The following is a 23626-nucleotide window of genomic DNA, read 5'->3' as shown; positions in this document are numbered from 1 at the left end:
TTCTTGCTCTTACAGTCGACTGTTTGAGCGTCGCTGTGCAGAGTTTCACTCCAACTTTTCACTTTCATATTTGTCTGCTGACGGTGGAAAGTTTCTCTGAGCTCACTGAAAACCCAGTTTCAAAGAGGCGGGCCGACCAGCAGGATTTGTGACATCACAAATAGTTTTAATCCAATCCTGGTCCAATATTCAACGTAAACAAGTGTGATGTCGAAACCTGAAGCCTGAGAGTGAACTGAAGGAAGTCTGTGAAGACGTTCAGGGTTTTTTAACGAGGAAGACGACGATGTAATTAGAAGCATTTTAACAAGATTATAAAAACTTCTCTTTGTGGAAAAGTCACATCACACACACGTTATTAGTCAAAGTACGCTGTTTACATTCAGCATAAACACGCCTGGAGCAGAGCTTTAAGCACAATTCAACTTCATGTGTTCACTCCTCATAAATAAGTAGAAATACACGCACAGAGTATATCTGGCTGTGAGGCTGCTAAGAGGCTCTTAACCTCAGATCACAGATTTCATTTCCACAGAAGAGGGAGAGAGGAAATGAGAGAGCATCACCCTGTTAACTAGGCCACAAACACTTCATCTGTACTGTAATTAAAACTAAGAGACATGAACCAAAGAGCGACATCCAGCCCCTCCAAGCTGCCCACCAAGCTGCAGTCTACTGCCAACGCACAGCAAGAAACGCCTGAAAAACACAAAAATCCAAAGTATGCTTTTACGCTGATTTCCTGTTTTCAATTAGAATTTCTCTTCTTGAATTCTGAAGCGGTGGGACGTTAGCACATTTCAAATATCTCACTAATATCTACTGTGACTGATACGTCAGCCAAAGCAAAGACAAAAATCTGTCAAAACTTAACAAAAAGGGGCGAGAGGACGATAAGAAGTAGATTAAACAGTGTCTGTATTCATCAATGCCGCTATTGTTAGCATGTCTGGCTAACTAGCTTGCTACTAGCAGTTGTAACCTGGTGTTCAAATTAGCTTGTAGGGTCACAGGTTACATTAAAAACAAAAAAAAGTTAATCAGAGTCCTTCTGTAGGTAACGACGACGCAGCTTTTGATTTATAATTAAGGCTTGAACTTCACCAGCTAACATCGCCTCCACATCGCTAACCGCACGCTGTGTATGATGAGATCGTTTTGTGCTTTATACAGTATAAAGTTCACATTTAAATTATTTTATTTACCTTCAAAAATGTACATTTAAGCCCAGTCAGCTGGAAACATTACAAATTTAGGCAGCAGACAGCAGTTTCAACCACCTAAAAGTGCTAATGTTAGCTTAATTAGCAACCTCGCTAAAGCGGATAAAACGGGCGGGCTGAGAAGTTTTTGTCTAAGTGTGAAATGAAGATCAAAAGTCTCAAACAGTGCTCGTCTAGAGCTAACGAAAGGCCACTAAAGACAGAAATATTACACAACAGGTAGAAAGTAAAACACTCACAAAGAAGATGAGGTTGAAGAGGAACAGGAAGTACTTGGTTGCCGTCATGCAGCCTTTCCCCATGGTGCTGGATCTGCAAACAGGAGACAGGCACAGGTTAACATCAGGTGACCGTGGATCCAGATCTGCTCTGGATGAGCGCGATGTGAACGAGCGGTGACAGATGCTGTAGAGTCACAGAGCTCTGCGGATAAGCTGGCCTGGCTGATCATGATCCGGACTGGGGGGGCTCAAATCCTGCAGGATTACACCCGCAAAACCAGTACAATCACAACCTCAATCTGTGAGCGCAGAAGGAGAGGCCAAAGGCTCTCTGAGCGTCTGGCTCTCGTCCAGATCCATACACGTTTATAGGAATCAATACATCGATATCACTGCAGCAGGAGCAATATGAGCCGCACAGTGGAGGCAGATGAAAGTATCTGAATTCATCGACCTGCAGATTTATGTGGTGATGACATTATTTTGTCCTTTGGAGATTAATTTAACATCCACCCAAAGTATTTTTTAATATCTGCAGATTAGAGGCCACATGTCTATGACCTTTGACCCTCCATGTCCATCTTAAGAGAGCAGTAAACCAGTGGTGGAATTTAATTAAAGTACGTTCATTCACTTCAGTACAAGTATTTGTCTTTGAGTACAAATGGAATATTTCTATTTTATGCAACATCTCAGAGAGAAAAGCTGTACTTTACTACATCTACCTGACCGCTGCAGTTACCACTTCCACATCTAGTCTTTATACGTCAAATATTTCTAAAATATTCATTGTTAGAGATAAAATTACAAACACTCAACCCTCACAACACTCTGCTGATGCTGATTGGACGGTGATGAATCAGAAACAAAAAAATGCATCTGACTCCATTTGACCACCAGTAAAATGTGGACGACCTTCCCCCCTCCGTGCTGTGGCTCATATTTACAGAAAACCCACTCTGGCATGAACGCAGCATCTGACCCTCTCTGCTGTTTCCACCTTCCTCCCTGCAGCCATCACTCCTCTCCTCCTCTTCCTCTCTGTACAGTAATGGCCTGTTACTGTCCAATAAATCGATGAAAATCTGGGTGAAATATGGAGGCCGGGCTCGCTGTTTCCTCCTGGCACTGAAGCCCTGCAGCGTGAGCACAGCGCCCGTGCACCCGACCCACATTCCCATCACTGTAAATGGGTTACTGTTACAACGCTGCCTGTGCCAGTTTAGAGGGTGGGGGGTTGGGGGGGGCACCTGCAGGGATGACAGAGGGAACAGAATATGCAATAGGAAAGACATTTTGGCGAACGGTCGCAGCAAAGCCAGATGGAAGGTATTACAGACTATAAACAGAGCGGGCTGAAAGCTTAACAAAGACCAGGTCGGCCTGTGATGCATCCTGGGAGGAGAGACGCTGCACTTTCAGAGCGACACCCCAAATTACACATCATTTCTTCAGCTCTGTTTTTAAGCCTGAAACTTCGGGGAAATTGCTGGGCGAGGATTTCACTGCAGAAAGGACTAAAACTACAGATGCATGAAGGAAAAAGTCAAAGCAAAGAACGTGATTTTTATGCAAACTTATGGTATAAGACTGGCTATATTCTATATTCTGTTACTGTCAACAAATCATCAGAAAAGATCAAAATCTCTCAATACTCTGGCTCTCAGCTCCAAACCCACTGGTCCAGACTGAAGACTTAAATCTTTAAAATGCCTCTAAAGAAAGGCTGCATTTCCTAAAACATCTGCTCACTGCAGTTTTTAGCAGATGTTACCCAAACAGGCGAAAATGCTGCATTTGTTAAGGACTTTTTTCAGCTGCAGATTGAATCCACATTTTGAGTATTTAAAGGCAAAAGATGGCAGAGGTGGGATTGACTCTACTCACAGTAAAAGTCCAGCATTTAAACTAAATCAACCAGTTTCAGTGCAACAGCGATGTGTGGATTCTCTGGAAGCGATGAAGAAAATCTTTTTTTCCTGAATCCACGACAGACCAACAGCAAACTGTCTCAATTTTAAGGGCGGGTCATTTGGCCTTTAAATAAAATCACGATATTTCAGGGTATTCTGCGATAGCGATATTCTTGACGATGCAACAAAATACTTGCTTCTGCTTATCTGTTGGTTTATAACTGACAAAACGGAGGCTTCTGCTTGAGCTGATGGACTTTCTTCGTTGTTTTGTCCCCTTTTGCTGTTACAGTCTTCTTGCATTTCTTGCGTATCGCCATGGTTTGTCGCACATCTGATCCTTTCTAACCAAACCACCTCCAACTGCTGAGGTCGCCATCGTGGAGCTGCTAGCAACGTTACTTCCACTTTCATTCCTACTCGACAGGGCTGTTCTTTGAAGACAGGAAGAGCCAAAGAGTCTAAACTGGATGAAGCTATTGTAGCTTATTAGCCATGTCGCCCTTTTATTCATCAGAGCATAATTACCGCTCAACAGATGCATGTTTGCAGACATTTTCCCTCTTCAGCAGTTTATTGAACGAAACTAAACTCCACAGTTTGCAAAATATTGACGGAGGCTCTCTAGAAGCCAAAGAGAGCTGTTATGACTCATTGGTGCTAGCCAAGATGGCCAGTGTGTTAGCAGTTAGCTCGCCAGCGGCAGTCGTTCATTAACTTTGCAAGCAAGCGGTCACCATGACGGCAAATACCTTCCAGACTGACAGATTAATTTCTGAGTCTTTTACTGGTGTGACGACGTATAAATACTATAATAGTCTTCTGAATAAACTGCCTGAATCTGTTGTCCCATTAGCCACTGAGCTAACACGCTGCTACCAAGTCGAAGCCTCTTTCCCTCTCTTCAAAAAAACGCTTTTTTGGATTAAATGGTGTAAAATGCTCAGAGCAAAATGAGGAATAAACAGTAAAGTACAGACAAAATAGAAGCTTGAGTATTGTGAATGAATAGCGCTAGCATGCTCCTGGCTTGCTAGCGTGGTAGCCGTAGCTGCAGCTCACCGACTTTCAGTTGTCACTACGTCACCACGGCTTTCGTAAAGTTGCGGGGATGAATTTGCCACTTTGAAGGACCATGTTGATGTGGTTTTAATAGTTTTTGGATAAAAAAATGGAGCTGTGTGGCACAAAGGAACAAGATCAGGCTTTGAGATACACACAGGACTAACCATCGTTGGTTTTGGTCTTTTCATGGGTTTGTTGACAAGAAAAATAAAGAAATAACACCAGACTTCTCCTTTAAATTACATTCAATTACACTTTGGTGCCATCAAGGTTTCCCAGAGGCTGTAAACATGACAAAAGCATTTCTGTGCTGTTAAATGTGAAAGTGCCACGGAGCCACTTTGTGCTGCAGCTGCTGAGCGAACAGAAACATGTCTGCTTCAGGAATGTACATCATGCTTCAATTTACTGATTATCCTCAAGTTGCTGAATGTCAGATGTGAAAGTTTTCTGAAACATCGTTTATATAAAACACAACGGCTGTTTTTTCACACCAAAAATCACGTCACAAAATCACGAAAACAGAAAGACGTTCTCCTAATTATTCCCACGGACGGCTCTCCACGTGGTCTGCAGAACATTAGGACGGCAGGACATGTCGTGACTGTGCTGCCGAGAACACAGACAATATTTACTGATGTTTGGACACCAACAGCAGCAGCAGGTCGAATCTGTGTCGTCTGAAGTTTTGACCCAGTTCACACAGACTTTGAAACTGGGCTGTCTGTCCACTCTGACCTGCCTCAGAGGTCAGAGGGAACCAGTCCCAGTTAGCACACAGCTCGCTATTCACACACACACACGCACACACACACACACACACACAGTCGATTCACAATGACCAGAAAATACTTCAACACAAGAGCGAGACTGAGCTGCTCTTTGCTGAGAGAGCAGCGTCTCCAGACCTCTGAGAGCTAAAGACCACGTTTACGCTCAGGAACTTCATGTCAAAGACAGCGAATGCCAGAGTTCGTTTCCTCGGATAGTCCGCTTAGTTTGGGCCGGTGTGAAAGCTCATTCGAACTCTGGTCCGCCTGAAAACGTGGGTCCCTGGTTCGGTTTGTCTGCAGTGTGAAAGCTCACCGGACCAAACACAGGACCAAATGTACGCAGTGACGCTGTACGCAGAGCATACGCATGCTAACATACAACATGTCTCATCTGTATTAATAATAAAGCTTGATTCTGCATCTCTATTTGCAGCTCATTAGTCCTTACGTGAATGTTTACAGTTGCTATAGCAACAAGTGACCGCTGACATTAGCAGTTGCTAGCTAGCTTAGCTCAATCAGTCCCTGACGAGCTACGATAGCGTTATAGGAACAGTTGTGTTCACTGTTGTTTTCCGGGCCGGGAGGGAGGGATTTCTCCTCCTACTTTGTCCAATGGACGAGCGCCCCTTTCAACCACGTGATGCTGCTCAGAAAGTTCAGTGCGCTTTAGAAATCACAGCGTGAAAGCAGAACCGAAACAAGTGATAAATGAAACAATGCTGCGACTTTCAGCTCCCCAATCGAACCGAGTCCGCTGGGTCAGGTGTGAAAACGACCCAACTCTGCCTTCCGACTGCACTACATCACCCGACGCAGCGTGAAAACGCCTCATGAGGAAAGACGAATGATGTTGTTGGTGCCACGAGGTGGATCTGTGACACCCAGTGCAACACGCTTCAGACGCCATGTTTGTTTGCATCCTTTTTCTCAGAAGTCCATCCCCGGCAGCTCTTTCCTGATGACATCACACAGGTGATGAAAGATGGCAGGCTATGTTAGTTTAGCTGTTAACTGGTCAGACAGTGGTCAATGAAGGCCAATGAAGTCCCGAGAGGTCGTCATGAGATCTGTGTGAACTGAGGGTCATAAAGGATTTTATCCGGATGCAAGACATCTGACATGACACGAGTGGCGCCGAAGTGTTGCACTAATTATACCAGACGAGTGTCTAAATTACCACTTTCATGACAAGCAGGAGGAAGCTGGCGGCAGGACTGAAGTCGAGGCTGAGACGACTCGAAGTCCGAGCAGATTTCAGACGGACTCCAAAAACACGAAACGCTGCCGCTCGCGTTCTTCTAACCGCTGTGCTCCCTGATGAACACTCCTGTGTCCTGTGTCGCCAGCAGCAGCGATGCGAAGGAGAAAGTTGGTTATTTCTGTACAACTGTAATTTTTAAATGAACCCACATAAGTTGGATTATCAGCAAACCAGCACATAGACAGCCCCTCTTCTACCTCCTGGTAAAGGGTGGAGGTCTGCCCCCACAGTTATTAAATGTGGGTCGTATTCAGTCCAGAAGGAGGTGGTGATGCACCTGAAGCTGCTGAAAATGACCTATAATCACAGGTTAGCTAAAACAAATACAAAATTGTTTATGGATCATTTTTGGGAATCAGGTTTCAGTCACATTACTGAGATTCAACAACCGATCATGAACTTCTGAGCGCCAACGAGCTGAAGCAGCACTGATGAACCTTTGCATCCTGTAGCTGTGCTCTCGCTTCTCGTTTGGCTTCATGCTGAGCTGTAATGAATAAACCCTTCCTCTCCTCCGTCTGTTCGTCCCTCCTTCGTTTTATCGTTCCTCCTGCTGCTGCTGATGAAGCCTCTGCTTGTACCAGGCACGACGACACAGCTCGTTGCTGAATGAGACTCAGTGAGGAAACCAAAGAGCAGGTTTCTGTTCAACTTTGTGTTCACATATTTGAACATCAGCTCCTTACTGCTGTAAAATTTCCACACAATATTGCATTTTAACGTCAGTTTTTATCCGGTTTCAGCTGCCACCACTCGTTTCCAGCTTTACACACATAAAAATCCAACATATGAAGTTAAGAAGGTGGAGTCTGATCTCCAGTTTGTGGTCAATGTTTCCTCTCTTTGCCCTCGTCGTTGGTGTCTGGAGGCAGCTTATTATTTTCCATCTGAGCTTCCTCCAAGTGCTCAGATTAGTCATCAAACCTCCCTGCGTGTTCTCAGGTACTGATACGTCACTCTTTTCATTTCAGCCTCCTCGTTCTTACGAATGGTTGAATTGCAGCATTTTCCCTCCTTCCTTGTGTGACAGGAGAGCAGCTTTCTGCAGCTGAGCCGGCCGTCGTGTCCATCTGTTTAAAATATCCACCATGTCAACATGTGCCCCGTGTCTTTCTCTTTAAAGGACCAGTGTGAAGGATTCAGCGCCATCTAGTGGAGAGCTTACAACCAGCTGAATACTCCAGGACACGTGCGAACCTGCGGAGGCCACGACACTCTGGAAAGGCTAATTCAACTGTTCTCATGTTCAGGTGATTATGAATGATGATTATTCCAATTCTGCCAACAGATCCAGCCTAAATCTGACACACTGGTCCTTTAAGTCTTCCTGTTTGGTCAGATATCATCTCACCAGCTGCTCATTCCTTCTGCAGGGATGAAAAAAGCGCTGACACAGCGAAATAATCCATCACAGAAAACATGAATCAACTTTCTGTTTCAGTTGTCCTGAGCTGATTTCCTTTTCCCATGTTGGAGATAATCCCTCATAAACTCTTTTCCTTCTTTTTGTTTATAAGCCACGGCATCAGTTAACATCACACTCGACCCGACAGCTCACTGTCAGCCATCAGAAAACACACAAATACAAAAAAATGCTGACAAAAATGAACAACAAAATAAGAATGATTCAACTTCAAGGCGACAAATGTTCCATAAAGGTCTTAATCTGCCTCGTATTTGTCTTGAAAGAGACATGAACAGTTGGATCATCAAACTAATGACGACTCATCACTTTCATTATAAATATTCATATTTATCATTTGTTCGGTAAAAACAGAGAGAAGTGGAATCCACGCCGACATGTTTACATTGTAAAGTGTTCAGAAAAAGAAAACCAGCAAATATTCACATCTGAGAAGCTGAAACCAGCGAATTTCCTGCATTTTTGCTCAAAATAAACAGACTTACTCACTTATTTCACTCTTTGTTTCAGCAGGTGAGACACAAATTCTCCACACTGATGACACTGATGGCAAAGCTGACAACAAGTGAGTGAAATGTAGAGCTGCGGCAGTTCGTCCATTAATGGATTCATCAATCGAGAGAAAGCTGGAAACTGTTTGAGGACATTTAATCGTCTGAGTAACGAGCTGGTTCCTGCTTCTCAAATCTGAGGTTTGCTGCTCTGACGTCTGGCTTTAGAGTCTTCCTCATCACTCGGGTTCTGGACATTTTTCACAACTTTATTTATTCATGAATGAATGAATGAATGACGTATAATAATACCGACAGATTAATTGACAATAGAAATAATGGTTAGCTGCAGCCGTACTGACATTCATGAGGGGCTGAACTCGTGTTGCTGAAGCTCTTTTGACGGTTGGGACTGTGAACGTCGGTGTCGTGAGGCGTTTTTCATCTGACAGACGGGACTGAAGCGTCTTGCATTGAGTGAGTGTGTGTGTGTGTGTGTGTGTGTGTGTGTGTGTGTGTGTGTGTGTGTGTGTGTGCGTGTGTGTGTGTGTGTGTGTGTGTGTGTGTGTGCACGCGCAGCGTCAGGCGTACATCTCCTCCACGTCGCTTACACACTCTTTGACTCATGCAGAAATGTGCAGGAGGAGCGTGGGGCAACAACAGCGACAACAAACTCTTTTGTTCCCACTCGTCCCTCGCCGTCCTTTCATAAACAGCTCAGAATCTATTTGTGGCTGGAAATGTAAATCTCCTGTTAGGACGAACAACCGGAGTGTTTATCAGAGGCTTCTGCTGCTGTTTATCATTTAAAACTTCATATCGGCTTCAAGGAATCCTTGTTAATGTTGTATGAAGCTAGAGCCACTAGCTTAGCATAAAGACTGGATGCAAAGGGAAACAGCTAGCCTCAGCCCAAAGTTTAAGAAAAACACCCACCAGCACCTCTAAAGTTCAACGATTACGACCAGCTGTGATTTACGGGGAATTACAGATTCCACTGTGATTTTCTGTTGCAGGGTTGTAATTTGTTCAAGCCATCATCCCAGTTCTACCAGTCACTGAGCTCCAACCCACCCCAGCCAGCAGACTGTGTGTAGCAGCGTGGATGAAATCCCTCACTGGCTTCCCACCCAAGGAGCGAGCCAACACTGCTGCTGAGGTGAGGTCAAGCTTCAGCCATGCAATCAGAGAGGGTTTAAAGTATAAAGATCTACCAGATACGACAATGACCGTGTTTACACCTGCCGTTAAAACGTGTGATCTGATCACAAGTGGAGACACATCACTGTTCACACCTATCAAGTGTGTCCAGAGTCTATCAAGCATCCAGCTGTGCTCACATTTCGTTGCTGCCAGCGTCACTTCTGATAGAAGGTCAAAGGGCTCGTACACACATGACATGTCACTGTGTTTGTTTTTCACTCGCTAACAGCTAGCTAAGGTCGTTTTCACACCTGACCCAGCGGACTCGGTTCGATTGGGGAGCTGAAAGTCGCAGCATTGTCGCATTTATCTCTTGTTTCGGTTCTGCTTTCACGCTGTGATTTCTAAAGCGCACCAAACTTTCTGAGCAGCGTCACGTGGTTTAAAGGGGCGCTCGTCGACTCGACAAAGCAGGAGGGGAAAGAGTTTAAGGACTGTGACTGTGATTTGATTTTGTTTAAATATGCCAAATTGTGAATTTATGAGTGATGATTTATTGTTCAGACAACTGAGCTAAGCTAGCTAGCAACTGCTAATGTCAGCGGTCACTTGTTGCCATAGCAACAGTAAACATTCACGTAAGGACTAATGAGCTGCAAATAGAGATGCAGAATCAAGCTAAATTATTCATACAGATGAGACATGTTGTATGTTAGCATGCGTATGCTCTGCGTACAGCGTCACTGCGTACATTTGGTCCTGTGTTTGGTCCGGTGAGCTTTCACACTGCAGACAAACCGAACCAGGGACCCACGTTTTCAGGCGGACCAGAGTTCGCTTGTTTGGTCCGCAGCAGAGTTCGGACGAGCGTTCACACCTGCCCAAACGAAGCGGACTATCCGAGGAAACGAACTCTGGTCCGTTTGAAGCGGACCAAACAGCTCTGGTGTGAAAGCAGAAAACACAAGAGCTAATAAACATGTTCGGGCTACTTCACCTGTTGAGACTGACGCGACAAAGTCATTGATAAAGATGAAAAAGTAGCTTGAACTCCAACTACATACATCAGTGCTCCTCTCCATTTTTTTCAAGCGTTGGTCAGCTGGAACCAAACCAAACGCCACGTCCTGCGTTGATGAGGTGTGCTCCTGTTACGTCCTTGTCGGGGGACGCATCAGGACTCATTAACATTTACACAGCAGATGATGTGTGGTCCCTGACCAACTCTGCCACGATGGGGCCTGGTGGCGGTCTCCACCTGTGATCCAATCACACAAGACGCATGTTTACGTGGGCGTAAACGCAGTCAAAGAAAAGCAGAAAGTCATCAATCACCAATTGATTTCTGTCAATAAAATCAACCAATCGTAGCGACTCGCAGGAAGTAAAACACTCACAGCCGCCTCCTCCTCATCTCCTCCCCACCTGATAATGACCCCACTTCCACAGTCTTTCAGTAACACTCTCCCCCTCGCAGGGTCCCTCTTAACAATGGCAGCTTTCAGACACAATTTTCTCTCCGGCAACAAAAGAGGAAACTCGACACACAGCCGGCCGCTCCTGCCTTACATTTCCTGCTCGCCGTAAAACCACCGCGGCTGTTTGAAAATGGCCTTTTCTCACCGTGAGACCTTGTTTTCAGAGACACCCGACACGCCTTTTAGCTGCGTTCAGACAATGTGAAGCTGTCCTGAGCTTCAAGACCCGTTCTGCACCTCACGGTAACGAGCTGACAAAAAAACTGAGGTGAAGGCAGTGAAATATTTAAACGACCACAAACGCTCCACTTAAAGCTCGATCTGCTAATATTTGGCTTCCAGTAGACCAGAGACGTTAAAAGATCAGCGACTGATAATTGACTGATTGATCATTTGGTCTATAAAATGGAAAAATAGTAGAAAATGCTCATCACAGTTTCGAAACAGGAAAGTTTTACTCTCACTGAGGACAAAGATGAACAGCAGCTGGTGGTGAGAAGTAACTAAGTCCATGAACTCGTCTCTGAGGACGCCGGCTGCTCGGCTGGAAGCAAAGCAGCGAGACAAAGTGAACCCCGTCCACCATAATTAATTCAATGACCGACCGCTCGGTGGCAAAACCAGTTGGGGCCTCCCAGACCGCTCCATCCCGCCCAGCTGAAAGGAGCAAGCTGTGCTGGTTTCCATGGCCGGGGGGGGGGGGGCTCGGATCTGATGCTTGTTTAGAGTCAAACTCACTCCCACAACATGAAGCATGTAAACAGGAAGAAATCTCTGCTTTGTCTCTAACAAACCTGAAGCTAAACACCGACTTGACTTCTCACAGTGGACTTTGTTCCTCGCTGTGCTGCTGAAGTGAAGGATCTGATACTTCAGGAGGAGGAAACAATCCTTCAAACTGTCATTTTAAATGAAGCGATCCATGTGATCGATGGCGTGCAGGATGGTTTCTGGACTTCAAGAACGTGCCTGCTGGCACCTCGTCTTTCAACTGTTGATCCATAATCAGAGTTATTGCAGATTCACTGTCGTTGCTGATAATTGGTGGATTTTAGGGCTGGAGGTCGAGCCTCATTATCATTTCGCTGCAGACTGAAATGTAACTTTCACCACTTTCACAGCTGCTCTTAAAACAGGATGTGAACGTGGAAAGGTCATCCGATACTGCCTTTGTGTTCACACCCGCTATTTTTAACGTTATCCACACAGATCAGATCAAAACCTACACCAGAGTAATCTCAGACGGAGAAATTATTAAAAAAATGTAAAGAAAAATCTGAGTTTTGTGAATTAATTCTTCATTATTTGTCCTCTCTTGTAAACTCAGCCTGTATCACTTTGATTTTTCATGCACTTCTGTTGAAAAACGCTTTCACAGCACAGAGCAGAAGTATAATCAGTAATTAGAGGCCTGTCTCTTCAGCCTTCGAGCTTGCTAAACTCTACATTTGATCTTCTATCAGCAGCAGTGTTGAAGCATTTCAAACAATAAGTGGACTCAGTACGAGGGGACCAAACGTTTGCGGTCATGATACGATGGATATCTTTGGGTTTCAGTTAGACAGAACAATAAGTCTGAAAACGTCACTTTGGGAGAAAAAAAAAAGATTTTTACTACTCCGTGACATTTTACAGACATAATGATTGAAATGAATCGTGTCATTAATTGAGGATGAATCATAAGAATTCTGATAATGATCCTTCGTCTCAGCCAAAGTGTTAAAGGACGAGGCTGGTGATGTTCTGTGGTTTCATCTTTGACATCAAAATCTCATGAAACAGACCAAAACCAACACTGTGCTGGTCCGCCTCTCATCGCTACACCAGAGCTTTCAAAACACCTCACAAACACATTCAAGGAAAACAAACAAAATAACCCTCAGTCGTCCCCGAAACAGCTAAAGATGCTCCAACAGAGGAAATGCTGCATTTGTTGGGACTATTTTCAGCGGTGGATGAATCCACATGTGGTGCTGTAATGAGTGTTTGTGGCAGCAGGACGGTGTGTGTGCGTGTGTGTGTGTGTGTGTGTGTGTGTGTTTTCACGGTGATGAAGGAACAACAGTGCGGCTCAATGTTGTGTTTTAATGGAGGTCAATGGCTCAGAGGAAGACGCTCCATCGGGCTGCGACACACACTGAACCTGTTATTAGACGCTTGTTGACAGTACGAAACATGCAGAATATCAGCAGACTGGTTCCTTTGAGGATTAGAAGGTTCTCCGTGGGAACGATTTCACTTTTCTGTTCTTGGTTCATGAAACTAACTTTTCATCCGACGGCAACAACCTTCAGTTTGTGAGCTGAGCTCAGATCAGATCAAGTGCACCGTGTTGTTTGTTGCAGAGGAGAAATGTGAGCGGCTCGCGTTGTTTCAACCTTTTGAAACTATAATTACCTTCAGGGCAATTCCACTGAACAGGGTAAACAGGTTATGGACTCGCTGTGGGTGAGTCTCAGCGACTAACTTCAGAGTTCATCCACCAACACACAAAGACGACTGTTTGGTGCGCTCTGAACACTTTAAACATGCATGGGGAGAGTAGGTAAGTACAGTCACTGAAGTACAAATTAAAGGTACTTCAGTTTACATATGCAACTGTGTACTCCACTACATTTATCACACAGCTGTACTTACTAGTTACTTTGTTTGCAGATGTCCAGTGAAAAGCTCGTATCTCCAGACATGTTGATGCTAAATGTTTGTGCTGAACTGAAGGATGAAGAGTTCCTTCATGTCTTCTTCAGCTCAGTAAACTCTTTAAAAGCCTCTTGGATCAGCTGAAAAAGCATCGTCCCAAAGCTGAAAGCAGCCTGTTTTTCTGAGCTCGTCACACAGTTTGGAGATACGTGGTTCTCACAGGACGCCGCGCTGCAAACATGTGATGATCTCATAGAATCTGAAGCAGTGATGAAGATTGAAGCAGCAACAGGAGATAAAGGAGTTCAATGAGCTGAAACATCTGCGGCAGGAACATGGATGAACACATGAACGCAGCAGGAACATGAATGAACACATGAATGCACAGGAACATGAATCCACAGACAGCAGATAGAAACACTCTGACAGGAAGGAGTTTTACAAATACTTAAATACTTCACTTCACTAAGGTTTTGAATGCAGGACTTTTACTCACAGTGGAGTATTTTCTCAGTGTGCTGTTAGTACTTTTATCACAGTAAAGGATCTGAATTCATCTTCCACTGTTGAGTGTCGGGCTAAGCTGAACAGAATGCAGCCAAACTGGTACTGAGCTCCTGAGCGAGTCTGAAAACATTCTGGTTTCTTGTCCAAGCCTTAACCGCTAACAGCTGCTAACTCCAGCGCGACATAACCCCCCCACAAGACACTCCTCTGCTCCTGGTGAATGGAAAGGTAATTAAGGTCATGCTGGAGAGGGAAGCTCGACCTGCAGCTGAACTGATTTACTGCCTCACATGTTGAGGAAAAGATCCACCGATGGAAGAGCTGAGGGGGGACGGGAGGTGGACGGGAGGTGGACGGGAGGGGGACGGGAGGTGGACGGGAGGGGGACGGGAGGGGGACGGGAGGGGGACGGCGCTGAAATATTGACTGAGCGGTGATGCCACCATGCACAGCGCTGACCCACATTCCCATCTGTAACACAGACCGGTCCTCGTAAACACACAACAGGCCCACAGCTCAGTCCAAAGCTCTGAAGAGGAAGAGCTGGATGCTGAGTGATGAAGGTCCCCTCAGGCTTCAGGGCTGGAGCCATTAGTCGATTAACTGACGCCCCTGTGCTGATAATTGATTAATGGTTTCAACCATCCCAGCGTCTGCGGGGTCTGGACTTGCTGGTTTGGATGGATGAAGGCCAACATCATAAAAATCAGCTTCAAGGTGCAACAAAGCAAAATGATCCACAGAGATCTGAACAAATAACCTCATTCAGTCGTCAGGCAGGTCCAGAGGGGTCACATGACCCAGAGCTGGACCGATCAATCGACCAGGCTCAGGCCGAAATCAGCTGACGGCAGATTACGTCTGATAATCGATTATTCTCGAGCCAAACGTCTGATGTAAAGCGTGAAGGAGAAGAACTGAATCTGAGGTTTCAGCAAGTTCCCAAAAACACCTGCTGACGTTCAGGTGAGAGCGCCTCCTGGTGTCAGCACAAACGCTTTTACAGTACCAGTGTGAAATGTTTAATTTCTTACTGTACTTATTTCTGTCCTCGTGATTTTCCCCTCATAGACAGAGCACTGATCGATGGTTACTGATCACGTCGTGACTTTTCTAACTATATTCTGGAGTTTCAGAATCACTTTGAATCCCTCAGGCTGATGTTTACTGCCAAAGGAAACCAGCTTCACACAAACTCGTGTATTTTCCGCCTGTTCTCTGATCTGGGCCTGTTTTCTGGTCTCATTCAGGACAGTTTTGGAGGCGTCTTAATCAAAGAAACAGGTTACAGAACAGCTGACCTGCACGTGCACAGAGGGCTCACGAGCCGAATCCACTGAACTGAAACGCTTTCAGGCCCTCAAGGGAATAAAACTCTTTAAAATCACTGAATCCTTTCAAGCTTTAGGACACGAAAATGACCAAAAACTGGTCAAACAGTGGATGTTAAGTGGATCCGCCTGCAGGAGCTGATCTGTGACCGTTTGGGACAAAGTCCGACAGTTGATCAGCTTCACCTTCAGTTTCTGTTTGAACCAAATCTCACGCAACAAACTGCCGTTTTCAGTTCGGCGCTTTAACACCTTCATCACAGACCCAGTCACTCACATCATCCTCACATCTGCTTTTCCTCTGAAAGCTCCTCAAAGATGAAAAGCACTTTTCACCTGCGGTGTAAAAAACGCGGATTTCAGTCTGCTTTGAACGGTCTGGTCGAAGTTGAGCAGCTCTGAGTAACAAGTGGCGTGAAGGTGAAGCTCGTGGAGTCAGAGACATAAATCACCCGCACAGGCGCCACATCATCAGGCTGTTCGCCCATCAAACTGCTCCCAGCGGGACCGTTTTCACTGAGAGCCGATCGGTCGATACGAAGCTGATCAATCTCCACCCGATCACCCGAGCAGCCGCGCGCGCCTCGTGGGAGAAAAGCGTGAATGAGAAGAAGAAGCAGCAGTTTCCGTCTGAGCGGCTGGACGTTACTTACGTGCTGTGCGCTGAACTGCGGAGAGAAGAGCTGCGGGTGCGGGTCCGGTGCGGGTCCTGCGTGCGCTGTGAGCGGGCTGCTGCTCGGACTGAGTGACCTCCTGCTCGACGGGACTAACAAAGCTGCGAGTCTGCGAGCGAAGCGAGGACAGACGGTCTCCTGCGTCCCCACCGTGTGGCAGATATGGGAATGAACGGGCTCAGTGTCTCCCTTAACCCCTGAATCCCCGCACAGCACCGCAGCAGCGCGGGGCCGCAGAGGCTTAAAACACGGCTGTCCTGACGGTACGCGAGTACTGGAGGACACTTCAGTACAAATGTGAAGTACTTGTACTTCTACTTTCTACTTGACGACATTTAGTGACAGTTTTAGTTACTTCACAAATTCAGAGTTTTACACACAAAACTTATAATCACTTATCACAGATTAAACTATGAAAAATAAAATAATAATAATTAGCATCTATTCTGATCTTAGGTCATTTTTGCTGTGGAATCATGTGATTTTTGCTCTCAGATGTTTGATTTGCTGCTTCCTCTCAGTGATCTGAATGTGTCTGTAATCATGTGGATCTTTGGACTAAACAAACATGGTGAAGGCGTCACTTTGGACTCACTGTGACCACATATTTCACTATTTTAACAATATTTCCAAATCCAAACGATCAATCGATTGACGATAATCAGCAGATTGATCCAGAATGAAAAGGATCATTAGTTTGAGTCCTTTACTGAACAGTTGGAGACCTCCACCACCTCCAACAGGAACTTCCTGCTTTGACATGAATGAGGACACAAAGACAAGAGGACAACAGTCACAGGGGACACTTCACTGCACTGAATACTTTTTCTTTCAATACTTGAAGCACATTTTCCTGATTAAACTTACTTAATTTTACTTAAATGCAGGATTTATACTTCTAATAGAGTGTTTTTTACTGTAAGCATGTTAGCTTGCTAATGTTAGCATTTAGCTCAAAAGCTAAAGTACACACAGTCATGGCTGTAGTCGCATTACCGCATATGAAATGTTTACAAACCTGCTGCTGTAAAGTTCAAACTATATTTTCACATTTTTTATCATGAAATTTGGCTCAGACGTTCATGTTTCCCTCCGGGTGAATTGCTAACTTCTGTAATCCTCTGAGTTTTCATTTAGCACCATCATCAGGTCAAACATGTAATTTTAACTTTGTTTTTTCATCAGATTTGTTCAGACCTCATGGCAGTTCCCATCGGCCTCAGCTCAACTTTGTGTTTGGTGCTAATTAGCAAGTATACCTGCTAACAGCATGTTAGCATTGTCACTTTGTGCGTGTTAGCATGTTGATGTTAGCACTTAGCTTGAAGCTCCCCTGTGTCTAAGTTTGGTTTGCCACTAAATTATTAGGAGGGGAAATAATTTGTTAATTATTCTACTAAAAATACTGGAATCAGCCAAAAAAAAGTTTTCAACAGTAGATCGTAAATTTGCTAAAGGGCTTCAGGGGAAAAAAAACAGGACGTCAGTGTTGGAGGATTTGACATGACAGCGGTAACGTTAGCCCTGTCCTGCCTCAGCAGCTCACATCATTCAGCACTGACTGACCGGCCTGTGAGGAGGAGGAGGAGGAGGAGGAGGAGGAGGTGAAGTCAGGCTCAGTCTGAAGAGCACAATGCTCCTCCACACACCACAGCACATACAGTCAGCTCGGCGTGGAATAAATGGTGTTATTCTGCAGCGTCCACTGCCACGAGCTGTACAGCTGTGATCACAGAGCGAAGCTAAGTGTCCAATGAACAAAGAGGGACAGAAGAGACACTTTCTGTCTGCATCTGAGGACTTCACATGGTTTTACAAGAGACGAGTGACGCTCAGGATTAACGCCACCGTGTGAGCTGGTGAGCTCTGACTCACGACCAGCGTGGACTTGCGTCGTAGCTCGATGGCCTGATTTCTGAAACGTCAGATGTTGTGCTTAGAGGAAGAACTCAGATCCTTCACTTACAGGGAAACACATCATTTTGCAGACCTTCCTGCTGCATGTGCGTCGTATGAAGCCTTCAGAGCAGCAGGCTCAAGGCTTTAATGGCTGAGCCTCAGTCGTACACCAGCGAAGAATCGAAGGCCTCACAAGAAAACACTGAGCACCAAATTCACCTGTCTGTAGATTTCTTCATCTGTCCCCACCTCCACATTAAACCGACCAGTTCTTCACAGAAATGACTTTCACACTTTAGCATTTATAATTCCCACGACACTCACAAGACGTCACTAGTCATGCAACCAGAAGCTTCCTAGTTTTCACTGCTGACAGATGATATGACTACTAAATATCTATACGATATTCAGTATTAAATGTAGGTTATTGAAAGTGAAAGTATTGAAATAGACAATTAAAATATAATCTATCTCATGCCACGTTCAGGGTCAGCACAAAATACTTCTGAGGCCTGTCATTGGCCCGCGGGCCGCACTTTGAGTAACCATGTTTCAAATTCTAATAAATGGCCTTGAGTGATGTCACTTGAGTCAGAGACGGGTGAAGACAAGTTTGAAAATGAAACAAGTGGAAGTTAGAAAGAGTTCATCAGACCTCTGCTGCAGGATACACGAACCACAGCCAGGGAGGAAGTATTCAGAGCCGGTTTGAGTAAAAATACTGACCACACTGTGAAAGTACTCCGGTATGAGTCAAAGTATTACTGTGACAAAGTTTCTTTAGTAAAAGTATGTAAGTAGAATCAGGAAAATGTGCCTGAAGTAATTAAAAGTACCCAGTGCAGTAAAATGTTTTCACACAAAAATGTAATAGGTGACATTTAATTTTCTGTCAGTCCACTAATTTATTAACCAACTAATCGTTTCAGCTGTGCTTGTATAACATCTGATTCATTTATAATTTATAATAAAACATCATATTTCATAAGATCTTTGTGTTTTTATGCCAAAATCTTAATTTGTAAACAAAAGCTGACATAAATGCCGTGAAGTTAAATATTTCAGTCGAGTAGAAGCAGAAAGTGACATGAGGATACAAGAACCTCAAATGTGTACTTAAGCAGTAGAGTAAATGTACTTACTCTCCACCTCTGGCTGGTACTGGTGTAACACATCTGAGTCTCTGAACCGTCAGCCGTTGAGTTGCATCGTGGGTAATGTAGGCGTCCAGTTTGTTCGTTGCTGTTATTGTTTCTGACGTTATGATGCAGAACTTTTATCACCGCTGGTCAACACACACAGAACAAGCTGAGTTTGATAAATAAATGGTTTAATCTGAACGAGGTCGACAAACATCCACGAACGCAGGACTTCAATCTGCACGACGACACGTTATAAACAGTTTGTACAGCTCTTTAACAGCAAAATCAAGCACTTTCAAGGTACTTAAACCAAAAACTTTCCAGACTTCAAGCCTTTTTCACCATATCTAAAATAAAAGCAACTGTGAAAAAGTAAGATTTCCTTTATCCCCTCAGCACTAAATGTCTGTCAGCAGCTGTTCAGGATTAACTTCTGACACCAGGAGACAAAACAATGCCGATGTGATCATTTCAGATATTTAACCGAGTGATTGTTGACATGAACCAGACGTTGAAACGCCGAGCATTTGACGTCAATTAGAATCATAACTAAAAACATGGTTAAAATTAAGATTTGTTTCCCCCAAACTTCAAAAATGTACAAATCCTGTAGATGGAATTATTGGAAACATGACACAAAATCATAAGCAGAAATTTCAGGTAGAAAATATGAGAAAAACAAAAAAACAAAACACAAATAAGGCACAATGAAGTAGAACAAAGATGCAGTCAGAGTAAAGCTCCAGATGATTTAACAAGTCCAAAAAAAAAAAAAAAAAAATCACACTTAAAACTGAATAAAGAGCGCACTCCAGAAACAGCTGATCGTTCAGGAAGTTTTCTGCTGCTCTGAAACGACGGCGCTCCTCAGCCACAGGCAGCTCAGCACTGACAGACTGAATTAAACCGACTGTACCGCAAAGACTTCTGGAAAGAAATCACAGATTGAAAAAGTGCACATCTTTCCAAGAAACCACAAAGCTTGGTTTAAAAATTAAAAACATTTTATTAAAAACTAGTGTTTCTCCACAGTGATCAATCTAAAATAAAGTGCAGTGAGGCTTCGTCTGATGAAATGTAGAAGGTCTCCTCAGGGATTGTTGAGCAGAGCAGCCGCCATGTGTTTGATGGTGGACGACTTCAGCTGAGGAAGGAGGCTGATCTTCATCAGTTTGCTGCTCGAGTACTTGTTCCTCACAGCCTGCAGAGGAACAAAGGATCTCAGTTTCATTGGCGCTCAGCGTCACAGTCAGAGGTTCTCGCGCTTTGTCGGTCGGCTCACCTGGAACTTCGTTTTCCCCTCATTCACCATCACAACGTTTTTGGCGACGTGCTGCATGATGGGCTTCAGGTGGGCCTCGTCATAAGTCGAGTAGTGCTGCTGTGTAGGAGACTGAGACGAGACGGGTTAGACGACGTTACCAAAGAGGCAAATTACAGCCGTTAAACTCGTCGCTCAAATCCATCGAACTCACCCACGGCAGCCCGTCGAGCAGCAGCTGGGAGAGACACAGCGAAGCGGCGGCGATCTCAGAGGGCCGATAGTGCACCATGTCGTAGTCGAGGAGGGTCAGCTCCATCAGGTATTTGGCCAGCGTGTGTCTCTCTACATCAGACTGAGACAAACCGGTTCAGACCTCCGTTCATGACACATGTCGCTGCTTAAACCCCCAAAACTAAAATGAGCCGTTAGCACGAGCACGTGGTCAGAGGTGTCTGATGTTCTCAGATGTTCTCGCTCTGGATTAGTTAAATTGTTGCTGCAGCACATTCAGGCAGAAACTCACCCCGGCCACCTTAGAAGCCCGTCTGAGGAAGTGTAACGGAAGAGGACGTCCAAGCTGAAAGTTGAGGCTCTTCAAAAGCACCTGCTCCATCTCCAGAATCTGAGCCTTGGTGTAGGCGTTGTCTGTGATGTAGGCGAAGTCTCCGACCTCCGGGGCGTACATCTCCTCGTATTTACAGGCCACCAGCATGGCGGTCACACCGACGAGCTGCAGCTTCCTGCGAGAGACCGGCTGGACCTGCGGCACAGGGAGGAAGGTTTTCATACCGCTGCAAAACCCGACGAGGAGGAAAACCAACGAGACCGTTCCTACCTGGAGGAAACGATCCAGGACGGCGACCGTGAGGTAGAGAGTCTCCTGCAGCAGCTGGAACCTGGAGTGAACCTGGACCAGCCAGTCGACCAGAAGAGCTCGCATGCGCTCCGTGATTTCATAACCCTGCATGTAGTTGGCTCGTACAGCCTGCTGCACCTGTGGAAACACGGCCATGAGGACCAAAGTCGACCTGCGCAGGGTGAGAGTTTAACGGCGGAGGAATGAATCACCTCCAGCTCGTGCAGATAGTTGTAGATATCTTTGACGTATTGTGAGCAGAGCTGCGGCAGGTCTGCGTCCTGCTCGTCCACGTCCTCCACGGCGAGCAGCGCCTCAGAGAAAGCCTGGCACAGCTGCTCCTCCACCTCCTCCGTCATGGACACGTCAGCCGACTCCTCTGAAACCGGAGGGACGGGGACTGCGGGTGCTTGGACCTGGTCTCCCGGATGCACCGCCTGGACCGCGGCGGGTTTATCTTTCTGGGCGCAGGACGGTTTGGCCGGTGCTTTGGCTCGAGCGGTTCTCTGAGGAAACAAGGCTCTCATTCAGAAACAGGTGTTTTGAGTTTGGGGCTGTGAGGCTTGTTAGATGTAAAGTGTTCAGGAAGAGTCCAGAGGTACGTTCACACTCTGACATCACACATGTGGTCTTTCCAAAAACATGGCCACTGATCTGCACTGATCAGCCTCCACTCTGCTGGGGAGGATTCTGGCTTTATGGACGAGGGAGCTCATATATTGTGGCTTGTGTTCACGTGTGTCTTGGATTATTAGTGATTCACAGCGTTAATTACAAGTGAAACGCGACACAAACTGTATTGTTCCTCCATAACGTGGAGGTTACCTTCGTTACCTTCGTGTTGACTGCCGCTCCAGGAAAGTTGGTGATCTCTCCAAGAGCGGCTCTCCTCTGACCGGCTGCGGTGCTTTTGACCATCTTCACTGGGTTCTCTGCGGCTGGATGCTGCTAAAAGAAAACGACACGAAAGTCAAGAACCTCCGAGAAGCTTCACAAATGCTGCCAGGCGTCAGGTTTAATCATAAAAACACAGGAGAGCAACAAACAAACAGCACGCAGGCGGTGATGTTAGCTAACGATGCTAGCTAGCGAAGCTAAGCGCAGCCGCTCGGCTAACAGCTAAACGCAGTGAAAGAGCAAAGATGTCCGTTTACTCACCACAGCAACAACTTCCACAGACGACATGTTGAACGTCCACAGCGACGAAAACAAGCAGCGACTTCAACAAACACAGTTTTATTTCAGGACCAACCAACAAGATTCACCAACAAGGTCCCAGAACAGCGATTTCTGCAGGTAAACAACGCAACGGCGAGCAGCTTTCAAATAGCGCTCCGTCAAATCTGATTGGATAGAGGCTTGGTGGGACGCTCCTGATTGGCTGATCAATGAGGCCAAAGGTAAAGGTTGAGTGATGTTTAAATTTGGAACATTATGGTTTAAACATGTTACTTCGACAATGTGAAAATAAACATTAGTAAACTGTGTAAAATACTTAATGACTGTTTGTGAAATTACTGATTGGATTGTTCAATTAATATTATTTCATTATTCTTGCAAGTATGATCAAAATCACCTTTATTGGCCAAGTATGTGCACACCTCCAGGAATCTGACTCACTGGATAAAGATAAATGTTTGTCTGTTTTATTTCATGACTTCAGCCTTCATGACACAATTAGCTTTAGCGTTATAGAAAAAGGCCAAACAGCTTCATCGGCTTGTGAGTTTGGATTATTGTTAACGAGCTGCTGTTGTTTTGAGGAGCTCAGAGGAAGTCTGTCTTCAGTCTGTCTGTCCAGGCTGATTGGTGCTGCACAGGCTCAAAGTGTTTAAAACAAGTCGCCTCGTCTGATGAGACGGTCTCTGGACAGCAGAGCTGGTCTTGGTTTTGGACAGTCAATCACTGACCCAGAGGACCAATAAAAAGATTCAAACTGTCAAAACTGAATCTCCTGATGATGTGTCGTCTTATTGTTGAATTGTTGGAAAACAGTGAATGCTAACTGCTAACTGTTGTGTTTGTGTATCACAGCTATCACTGTTCTTCCTTCATTCATGAACACACACACACGCACGCGCGCGCACACACACACGCACACACACACACTGTCCTGCTGCCACAAACACTCACTGCGGCACCAATGTGGATTCATCCGCGGCTGAAAATAGTCCCGACAAACGCTCCATTTCCTCCTGTTTGAGAAAACTGGATAAAACTTGGAGCCAATGGGCTCGCAGCAGAGAGGGAAGATAAATAATCACAAAGCACTGACAGATGGAATAACACATCGCTGCTTTCGGTCTCTCCGTTGGATTT

General features: G+C 45.3%; 2 protein-coding genes across 3 annotated transcripts in view; both read right to left on the bottom strand.

Annotated features, from left to right (window-relative positions):
- LOC139347959 (CD82 antigen-like) overlaps positions 1-16301 on the bottom strand; it is a 29263-nt gene extending 12962 nt beyond the window's left edge. The window contains exons 1-2 of the mRNA XM_070987901.1: positions 16126-16301; positions 1463-1535 (exon numbers count right to left, since the gene is read on the bottom strand). Coding sequence (XP_070844002.1) covers positions 1463-1525 — 63 coding nt within the window. The 5' untranslated portion in view covers positions 1526-1535; positions 16126-16301. The remainder of the gene's footprint in view (positions 1-1462; positions 1536-16125) is intronic.
- A 3060-nt stretch (positions 16302-19361) lies between these two features.
- On the bottom strand, positions 19362-22652 carry LOC139329881 (G2/mitotic-specific cyclin-B2-like). 2 transcript variants are annotated; one of them, XM_070960503.1, is made up of 8 exons: positions 22466-22652; positions 22142-22252; positions 21520-21813; positions 21287-21445; positions 20975-21211; positions 20663-20803; positions 20470-20580; positions 19362-20388 (listed from the first exon to the last, which is right to left on the bottom strand). In XM_070960503.1, exons 1-8 carry the CDS (start codon positions 22490-22492, stop codon positions 20278-20280), a joined length of 1191 nt encoding a protein of 396 aa, XP_070816604.1. In that variant the 5' UTR covers positions 22493-22652; the 3' UTR covers positions 19362-20277. The 2 variants fall into 2 exon arrangements, with proteins under 2 accessions (XP_070816604.1, XP_070816595.1); XM_070960494.1 differs by having other exon boundaries at positions 22142-22255; positions 22466-22634.
- Positions 22653-23626: the final 974 nt, after the last annotated feature.

The sequence above is a fragment of the Chaetodon trifascialis genome, chromosome 1 (genome assembly GCF_039877785.1).
Source record: "Chaetodon trifascialis isolate fChaTrf1 chromosome 1, fChaTrf1.hap1, whole genome shotgun sequence".
In the NCBI taxonomy this organism is placed as follows: Eukaryota; Metazoa; Chordata; class Actinopteri; order Chaetodontiformes; family Chaetodontidae; genus Chaetodon; species Chaetodon trifascialis.
Note: the sequence above shows the minus strand (reverse complement) of the source record. Positions and strands in the feature narration are given on the sequence as shown.

Excerpts from the sequence above, each read along its gene's own strand:
- LOC139329881 (XM_070960494.1), bottom strand. The coding sequence starts at position 22,492 with ATGTCGTCTGTGGAAGTTGTTGCTGTG. Across the intron at positions 22,256-22,465 it reads CTGTGGAAGTTGTTGCTGTG|CAGCATCCAGCCGCAGAGAA; the intron begins GTGAGTAAACGG and ends GTTTTCTTTTAG. Across the intron at positions 20,581-20,662 it reads TGCTCGACGGGCTGCCGTGG|TCTCCTACACAGCAGCACTA; the intron begins GTGAGTTCGATG and ends GTCTCGTCTCAG.